The 9,986-nt window shown below is 40.3% G+C and overlaps 1 protein-coding gene across 2 annotated transcripts; it reads right to left on the bottom strand.

The window, feature by feature from the left end:
- Positions 1-2,168: 2,168 nt before the first annotated feature.
- On the bottom strand, positions 2,169-9,868 carry LOC104159673 (cytochrome P450 2H1-like). 2 transcript variants are annotated; one of them, XM_009697647.1, is made up of 9 exons: positions 9,689-9,868; positions 8,080-8,242; positions 7,053-7,202; positions 5,103-5,263; positions 4,523-4,699; positions 3,945-4,086; positions 3,469-3,656; positions 2,845-2,986; positions 2,169-2,364 (listed from the first exon to the last, which is right to left on the bottom strand). In XM_009697647.1, the coding sequence occupies exons 1-9, from the start codon at positions 9,866-9,868 to the stop codon at positions 2,183-2,185; spliced, it is 1,485 nt and encodes a 494-aa protein (XP_009695949.1). In that variant the 3' UTR covers positions 2,169-2,182. The 2 variants fall into 2 exon arrangements, with proteins under 2 accessions (XP_009695949.1, XP_009695950.1); XM_009697648.1 differs by lacking the exon at positions 4,523-4,699 and having other exon boundaries at positions 2,183-2,364.
- Between the last annotated feature and the right edge of the window lie 118 nt (positions 9,869-9,986).

Raw genomic sequence — 9,986 nt, 5'->3', positions numbered from 1 at the left:
TGTAGCTGCTTCCCAGCTTCTTAGAAACATCTTAGAAACTTGAGCTCACACAGGTGCTTATGTTCTGTGAGAGGTATTTGGGAACTAATAGCAACAGTGTGCGGAATGGATTAATCGAGTTTGAAAGCCACTTTTTCATGTGGCCAAGTGAAAGGACATTGTGTCAGGTTTGCCATAGAAAATTCATATAGCTCTGCCTAATCCTGCACATGAGCAAGCAATACACTGTTTGTACAATCCCAGCAGAAGAAAAAGTCTAGGCCACACTGAGTGCTATAGAGTGAGCGGTATGGCTTCGTGGGAATCGTAGACCTTTTCAATGATGGTTAATTTTTTAAACTGATGATTTTCAGTTTAGTAGTCAATAAAGGTTGATGAGCTAAATCCTATTCATTAAGCATTCGAATTTTTAAAAATCTGATCCTTAGTCTCCCAGGAGGTGGTAATATTGCTTGGTGCTAAAGCAAGTTAACCCAGAGGAATTGTGAGCAGTTATTGGTTACCATTGCACTGCTTTTTATCCCACAGGTAATACAAAGTGAAGCTTCCCAGACACAGATGTAGCCTTTCTCTAATCTCAAAATCCATTGCATATCATGGTGGAGTCTCTGGGTGCTAAACCTGTTTTTTTGCTAATTTGCATTGGCTGCTTCCTTGTCCTTTCAGGATGGATGAAGATGTCTGGAACAGGGAAGGTGCCCCCAGGCCATTTGCTTTGCCTAGTTTAGTTATGGCACAGCTGAAGAGGAAGTATGGAGTACTTTCTTCTTTTTATCTGGTGAGAAGACTTGTAATAGTTGATCCTCTTTGGTATATGGTGACAAACTAGATAATATTTTCATAAATCTTTCTTTCATTTGTTTTTCCATGATTCTGTGACTTTTTTGGCTTTTGTCTTTGCAATGCCATGCTACCAACTTATGGCATATCTAGCTTATTAATACTTTGAAAGAAAAGAAGTTGTGCCTGTTTCACATAGACAATTAATGCCGTTTTGGTAATATTACAGTTGCTGTCTTTTTCCACATAGCACAGATTCAGCTCTCTGTCTTCACTGTAATCACTATAAATTATACATTGCAGGGGATATCATCAAGTTAGGAAATGCCAGTCCTACATCTGTACATGTATGCTTGGCAACTCATGTAAACTCTTTTTATCTTTTTTTGCCTGATTGTAACATTGCACTTCATAAAATAATGGGAAGATGCAAGCTGCTGTTCATCTAGTAAATGGTACTGGAGGGATCCCAGTATTTAAATTGCCCTCTTTTGCCACAATGGGCAGCTCTGTAACCACAGCTGGGGTTCTGGTAGGTCTTGCAGGGTCAGTCCAGCCTTCTCCCACATTGTTATTGAGAATGGAAGTTTTATAGGTCATTGGCCAGCTCAATCTTCAAGTCATAATATATTTCATATAAATGAGTGAAATGAAACGGTCAGATATGTACAAGACTTGGAAGACATTTGGGAGTCTTGCTTTGTGGAGGCAGATTTTTCACTAAAAGATGTTCTTCTGGGATCTCAGAAAAAACAATTCAGTGTACTACTTCTTTATTTTGCAATATAAATTGTAGTTTCACAAACGTTCATTATAATAACACAGGAGAGGACCCATCTGCCCAGTCATCAATAAACTGCATCCCCACCACAGGAGACAATATGTCTTGGGCCAAGAATACAGTAGATGATCATCTCCTAACAGAAAAAACCCAATGGTTTATATTTACCTTTACAAATAAGTCACAAACAAACTGAAAATGCAGAGGAGAGCGGTACCTCAAGCAGAGTCTGTACAAGCATCTATCCCTGCTATGCTGAGAGGATCAAGTGATAGGGACAGCAGCAGCATGGCTCTCAGAGCACTAGTCGACATACCCTGACATGTCAGAACATCAGGAGCCAGATAGGAACATGAGCTAGTTGAGGTAGGTGCAAAGGAAAGCCTGTATAATTTTGCACAGGGAGCTATCTCCATCCCTATGCAATTGCCTACTATGCCTCTGTTTAGAGCTGGCTGTGGTGATTATAAAAACACTGTACAGTTTTCTTTTCTAAGCATATTTCTCTCCATGAAGTATCTAGCAAATGATTTGAATGTTTCAATTTTAACAGATTGAGAAACGATTGTCATTCAAGCAGAGCTTTTATGAGTTTGGGAGCTGGCAACTGTCTTCATTTGGCTAACGTGGAAGAAAAGAGACCTCATAAGGTCGGGGCATATTTGCCAGAGTGCTGACTATCGGGGAAATGTCAATGTCCTTGTGATCCACAGCAGATTTCAAGGTAAAGTTCTGCAGGATGCTGATTAAAAATATGAATAGCTCCATCCGGGCCAGACCTTCTCCTGCACAGATGCGTTTTCCTGCAAGCAAATAATAATAAAAAGTGAGGTGACAGTGGAGTATTTTGCTGGTAACCTTTTTAAACCACTATTCCATGAAAGTTCAGACATCTCAGAATGGACAGGCAGTGCTGCAGCATTTTGGGGAAGCAAATGAACTAAACTAGGTGCTACGTGTCTAGAACAATGAGAGTGCTCAGTGGTCAAAGGGAGTTTGAAGGCTTTGGTTTCTCATGTTCTGCTGCTGTTTGATGGTAAGAGAAGTTGTATGACTGAGTCCCGCTTCACACGTCTCCTTTTATAGAATACATTGGAGGAGCTTTTGTGATTGCTAAAAAAGGAAGTCAAATTAAACTCTAGCACAGGTGTTAGAGCTGCCCAGAAGTGACTCTAGCAGATCACCAGACATCACTGTACAGACTATGGTGACGGGGCCCCTAAAATCTTTAAAGAGGTTCTAGGAGTGTGTAGTCTAGGATCTGAAATAGAAAGAGGTATTACCTGCAGAAAATGGCATGAAGTAGTCACTCTTTTTAAAGGTACCGTTTGCATTCAGGAAATGTCCTGGGTCAAATTTTTCTGGATTTGGAAATTCCTTGCTATCATGTAGGATGGAATTCAACACAGGGAATATCACAGTGTCCTGAATTAACAAAGAGAGGAGAAGAAAGTTAAAATGGAGACATGTTAAAGCAAAGCAGCACTGAGAAGTTCCCAGAGATGAATAGAAGGGTAGTCAGTGTTTAACCAGTTTAAAATGAGCATTTAATGAATAAAAATATGTGCCATTGGTATGGAAAAGATGTTTTAATGAATTTTAATTGTGAGTCTGATTAGAGTGTTTAATATTGCTTCCAAATAAATTAGAACTTTGATTGCTTACGTTTATGTGAAAAAAAATAAAAAGTTCTATACCCCTCTTCACATAGAGGATGAAAAGTGTTTTTTTTTCCAAATACAAAGAGTTGGACTCAATAACTTTCAGAATCCTTTTCCAAACAAAATGATTCCAATTCTATACCACATTTCAGTGGTTTTGAAAATAAAATAAAATAAAATACAATTAATAGAATACATAGTTGTTTTAAAGAGATTATGACCTTTCTCAGACATAGTGGAACAGACCTTGGGGATAAAATAGTCTCTGAACTTGGTGTCTTTGATCACACTACGTGGGACATTAAGTGGAAGGAAATCAATGAATCTCTGGATTTCATGCACCACAGCATCTGTGTAGGGCATCTGGCTCCGATCTGCCATGCAGGGGCTTCGGCCTCGGCCAATCACACAGTCAATCTCCTTTTGAATTTTTTCTGTTAGGAAAAAAGTGAGTGTTGAATGGACAAGTCCCCCATCTGTTTGCCTAAACCTCTCCCCTCATTTACAGCAAAACTTGCTTTTAGCGCACCAGGAATGTATGAATATACTTAGTACTAATATCTCTTTCCTGTGAATAGAACTAAGACTAATACACATTTCCACACACCAATACGTTTCCTTAGTCAGGGGACCATTGCCACATGTAGTAGTGACAGGAATTGTCCAAATTGATCCCTTGACCTATTAAATAGTTTTCAATTATTTATTTCCTTTTCTATTACCTACTATCTCTGGGTATTTCTGCAGAATCAGAATTCCATGTCTCAGTGTGATGCTGGTGGTCCCTGTTCCTGCAAGGAACAAGTCGAGCGTGGTTCTGCTCAAGGTCTCAGTGGTGAATTTTGAGTGACTTTTCCCTTTCTCCTGGAAGAAGATTTGGAAGAATATTTTGAATGACAAAGCTAAGCAGCTTGTTTAAAAAGGAAAGTCCTGTACCCATAATGTATGTTTTTAAACACATTTAATATCCTTTCAAATATACAACACTGACTCTCCAGAACACCAGCATTTATGGTACTTTTACTAAGTAATACTATGAATCTTTTTTAATATGGGAGGAGCACTGAATTACATCAACCAGATTGGTCTTCAGCTTTCCTAACTTTGGCTAGTGCTGTTAATTCTGTGTTTAAAAATCATTGATAAGAAAATGAAGAAGATAAGATCAAGTTGATGTGCCAAGAAAAGCAAGTTCCCCTCTGTATTTGCAAAAGCCCAGTGCCCTGCCACAACAGAAAAGAAGGTGGGGTTCAAGCAGCAGTTTTCTTCTAATCCAATAAATCTCTTGCTCTTACGTTACCTGTTCCATTTTGTTGAGAAAAGCATCAATAAAATCTCGAGGACAAGTGGGATCCAGTGTTTCCTGATGTTCTGCTATGATTTCTAAAGTAAATTGATCAACTTTTTCAATATTTTTTATCAATTTTTGATGAGGCCCAGGTAAATAATCCATGACAGTTGGAAAGACATTGTATAGCTGTAAAAATAAAACAATGGAAAAGCACATTCTGATTAATGTGGATACAATAAAATGTTCCCCTAACTGTGACTATGAAAATGGAGCAATTAAACTGTTTTGGAACAGTAAGTCTTTATTATTCAACTGGATTTTAGTGCCTTTTACTTTGTAGTTTCACAATATTCAAGGGCAGCCTTCACTTGAGCAACTTTTGCAATTATATCCTTCTTTGGACATACAATGGCAATTCCATAAGGTAAGACAAAACAACAGGAATTGGTGATTTAACTGTCTTTTTGGCTTTCAAAAAGTTCTCCAAATTTAGGAAAATCAACTCCAATGAAAAATTAATAACATGAATAAATATTCATTAATATTATAATAATCAACAAATTTATTAATTAAATAAAACTGTACACACCTGTGTTTGTATAGAGTTCTGGAGCTTGTTGTTTTCATCTAGCAACTCAATTAAAGTTAGAAATTTCTTGTCCTCATAGTCAAACCGATCCCCAAAGACGATAGAGCAGATGATGTTGGAAACAGCGTGGACTAGGAAGTTGCCAGGGTTGAAGGGTTGCTCTGTAACAAAAATACCCCAGTATCTTGATTTCAGTATTTCAGGCATCATCCCCTTCACTGACACTGCAGGGAAGTTTTGCATCCTCTTGATACCTAGAGTTTTGCAGTCCTTTGAAAGGATGGTGAAGGGCTGATTCAAATTATTCTTCTCTACATGAAGTGAACTAATTTCCTTGTTTGAATGGTTTAAGTATCTCTTCTGTCCTGTTCTGAGCAGAACACTGTTCTGAGTGGCTTGGTTCCTCTTCAGCTGACACATGCCTGTCTGCCTTATAGACTGTTTATTCGAAATGGCCTAAAGATTCCCATCAAAACCCAAATGAAACCATAAGGACTTTGCCTGAGCTATATCTTTATGTTATTGCACCCTGTTTATGAACTCTATTAGCGTAACCTCGGTTGTATAACCCTCTCCTAGGGGTTCAAATGCTTGTGATCAAAGTCTAGTTTTGATAGCACAGCTGCGTAAGTTTCTAAGAGAACTACAGTGTGAGAAAAAAGCAAGATTAGACCCAAGAAAGAAAGGAAAAGTATAGTTGCAGTCAGTGATAGGGTGCATCTCAAGGTCTCAAGAAGAGAAACAACATGAAAAGGTATAAAATCCTAAAAGAAAAACAAGGACTCAGGAAAATGTCAACCTGGCAGCATTGAGGATCAGCTTATTCCAAGGAGCAATGGTACCAACCCTTCTCTGCCTGTCTGATGACTCCCTGGCCATTGAAGACTCAGCAGATGTCTCATCAGAGGTGGTGAGTATATTAATGCTGAGCCTAGTAGATAACTAGTCCTAGCTATTTATTTTTTGTGTTAAGAGTAAATAATGGCTTTATACTTTCCAGTTGTATACATCTTGCTTGCAAAGCCTTTGAGTACACTGTAAAAGATGCCATAACAAGGTGAGCTAGAGATGGATACTTGCAGTAGGGCATAGGAAATACAGTATTACTGTGCTAGTGAAAGGATAAGAGCAATGCAGGTGAGAGTGTTTTCTCTGATTTTGTTTATCTATGAAGCCAGACTGAGTTTTCTAAAGGCTCATGGGAAACAGTAATGCTTCAGCATCCTTTTAGATCCATCTGCTTTTTCCCCCTTGCAGAATAAGCACACATTGAAGGCTGGCTGTGGAAAGGAAACCTGTGGTCCAGGCTGGTATTGTGCCACTCTCAGGAGAAGTACTGAGAAGTAGCATTGTCTTATATACTACCAGAAAACATATTTATAGGTTGAAACCGAGGGGGTTACCTTATGCCCTGCCCTCAAAAGCAGCTTATAGTCCCTGTTCCCATTGCACATCCCCACCAATACTGGGAGGTATTGTCCAGCGTTCAGATGGACCAGACCCAAACCCAAATATCTCTAAAAGAGTTTTCTGGTCATCTATTTCTTCAAGATCCATTTACTTAGAGCTGCAGGAGACAAGGCAAGGAAGTGTATGTTGCTTGGTTACCTGGCAGTGCCCAGCCCTGTCTCCATGTCTGAATTCCACCAAACCCTCAGCTTTGGGGCCAAGCCACTCCTTTTGCTACTTCCTGTCTTGTTCCTCAAACAGAACAGGTTAAAGGATGCTTTCCAACATCAATCTCCTACATTTATCCGTCCATACTGTCACTGTGCCTTTGACTGACACACTCCCAGCAGTGATAACTTTGTCTATTGGAGCAGGGAGCAGAAACAGCAGCTACACGCCCAACTTCTTGAGTCATAGATTTGGTGAAGCAGCCCTACACCCCTCATTGTCTCATCGTAGATATGCAGGGATGGCCCAGCAGGCACAAAGTCTGTGTCCTACCATGTGTATTCCTGAGCCTCTCCACCAGAAAATGAGCTTCCTCCTGGATTCGCTGCTCGATGCTCTTCTTCCCCATCCCAAAGTCCCGCAGGGTAGTGAGTGCAAATCGTCGGAGCTCCTTCCAGATCTCCCCATTGCTGGTCACAATGCCTGACACAGTAAGGAAAAATAGACCTCTATGAGGAAACAGATTTTTTTTTTTCATGTGAATGGAAGCTACACAGTAAATGCTCAACATGTAAAGACATCTCTCTGTGGAGTTATACTGCAATTCCTATATGCCCAAAAAGGTAACTTCTCTGCAGTTCTGGAGGTGGTAAATTTGATCCACCTGTCACAACACTTTGAGCAAGACTGAGTTTACTCCCAGAATAAGAAAAATTATGTTAGGATGTAAATGAGAATATAACACTGGTACTGAATTGACCTTGATCACAAGCACATGGCCTTTGCACTGACGTAACTGTTCAAATGACCTGCTATGCACTTTCACACAGCATATCATTATTGCCAATACCATTGACACTGTACTATGATACCAGGGAATAGGTACTATTTACCTAGATAAATGCCGTACTGGGAACTGCCCTGGTGAGTAAGCTCAGGGCCTAATCTTGAATGTGGCCCTTACTGGGACAGCCTTATATTATCTTGTCTTTCTTGTACTGTGAACTTTCCTTTTGCTGGTTCCTTAGCTGTATGTATATTATCAATATTTTCAGAAATGGGAGAATGAAAGTAAGATCTTAGAGGCACATTTAATGAATAAAGTTTTAGCCAGAATTTGAAGCACGCTGAAAATAGAAAGGCACTCAGAGAAGCCAACCTGGGACCTTAAACAGTTCTTCAGCGGACCAATTTACTCAAGGGTCTAAATAATGAGTTGGGCTTTTAGTCTTTTATTGCTAATTTGTGTACATAAAAGTAGTAAATGAAATCCACCATTCCCTCCTCCACTGCCCTCCCAGCTGTATTTCTGAAGCGCTGAACGTATCAGCTTTGTATGCTAACATTACCAAGGACGTACCTGTGCCTCGGAAGAGTTTTTTAAACAATGGTAGTTGGCCTCTTCCGCTGAAGTCATCTGCCTGATCAATCAGAGCTTCTTTCACAGTATCATAGCCATACAGCACCACAACCTTTTGTAAGCCTAAATTTATTGTGAAGACAGAACCATACTTCTTACTGAGCTGTAGGAAAGAGGAACACAAAGAACAACATGTCTGAGTGTTAATCATATGAAAAGATGCTTGTAGCAAAAGGGTCTGAAGGGTGATGTACCATTGTCCCAGCATCACTGAGATGTGGCATTGATTAGCAGCAGTGCAGAGATCTTTCAGCTATGAATTACAGGCAAAGGAAGAGGGAATTGTACAAGAAAAGAAGGATATGAATGGAAATGGTGAGGTGTCAAGTCCAAATCCCAGAAAAGAAAATAGTTCTTCACAGGACTGGCAAAACAGTCTGGAATGCCTTTCTACAGGTCACAGTGGATAACAGTTTACATGAGCTCAAAAAGCAATTCTATATTCATGGAAGCAAATGCCTAAAGGGTTTTTGAGCAGAAACATACCACAGATGTCTCCTCTAAAATCTCGTGGGCCACAGACCTCTGGAAATTGGGCAAGTATATCAGTGCAGTTTCACTGCATCCTTGCACTAATCATGCACTCCTTCCCTGCTTTTGGCTACAATTGCAGGAAGATTCTTGGGCTACTTGGCCTGAATCTGGAACACTTCTTCTCATATTTACTTTTTAAGACCAAACCAGATATAGTCCCAGGTTTTTTATGGTGAGAAACTGAATCACCCAGTGCTCTGAAACAGAGAAAAGTGCCTGAGGGTGCTCATGATTCTCAACATTTGTAAGCACTAAGACAAAAAGGAGCTCATATGCCTATGTGTGCGTCTGACAATACACACGGTGATGTTGGCCATTACCACAATTTTATTCTGAAGAACCCAGGGACACCCACCCTTCCCATCCATCTGCCACCATCCCCTCACAATCCACTAAGGAACAGGCACTCCAGCTGAGCTCCCTCCACCTATCCCCCTCCCAGGCCTTGCAACACTCATGTTTTGTTTGACAGATGGGTGATATCAGCCAGGGAAGGGAATGGACAGCACAAGTCACCTCCAATCCTTTTTGCTTCAACTCCTTCACTTACTACTTCTGCTCCCAGGAGATCCTACCTGTCTGCTAGGGAGCAGAGGCAGCAAAATAGAGCAGGATCCTCACCAAAAAAGGGCCAGGCCATGTTGCCAGTGTGGTGAGGAGTTGGGCACAGGAGGAGTATAGTGAATATTACAATAGCATCAGTGTCTTGATTGCAAATCCACTGCAAATTGCAGTACTGCTGAGAGGTCAGCACAGGACTCATCATTAGTATGACTATTTCAAATATATAGACTCAGACTTGCAATATATAGACTTTTATATAGACTTAGATATATAGATTATTGCAATATATAGAATTCAGAAGCAGGTATTTTTGGGGAACTTTTTGTTTCTGTTTGAGTCTGACATTTGGTCAATGCAAATTAAGCTTGTGAATTAAGCTGAGACAGTCTGGACCGGACTTTGTTTTATGTACAATGAAGAGAACATAGGAAAGAAGAAGAAAGTTTCTTACCTCCTTCAAGCTTTCAGGCAAGTTCCACAGGTTCAGCTGGAGTATGTTTCCAACAATGGGGAGTACAATGGGACCAGGAGGCTGCTTCTCTTTTTGTGCTATGCTTCTCCATGTGGCAAAGAGGAGAAGGCATGAGATGCAGACCAGCAAGAAAATAGTGGTCATTCCCAGGAACTCCATGGTGGGCTGAGGAAGAGGAGTCAAGTGTCAGAAGAGCCTGATGTTGGACCCGTAAATCCATGCTTATTTATATGCTGATGCCAAAGCACATGGATGAAATTAGCCAATAGTGCCTTCC

This window comes from Cariama cristata, unplaced genomic scaffold (genome assembly GCF_000690535.1).
Source record: "Cariama cristata isolate BGI_N322 unplaced genomic scaffold, ASM69053v1 scaffold45413, whole genome shotgun sequence".
Taxonomy (NCBI): domain Eukaryota; kingdom Metazoa; phylum Chordata; class Aves; order Cariamiformes; family Cariamidae; genus Cariama; species Cariama cristata.
Note: the sequence above shows the minus strand (reverse complement) of the source record. Positions and strands in the feature narration are given on the sequence as shown.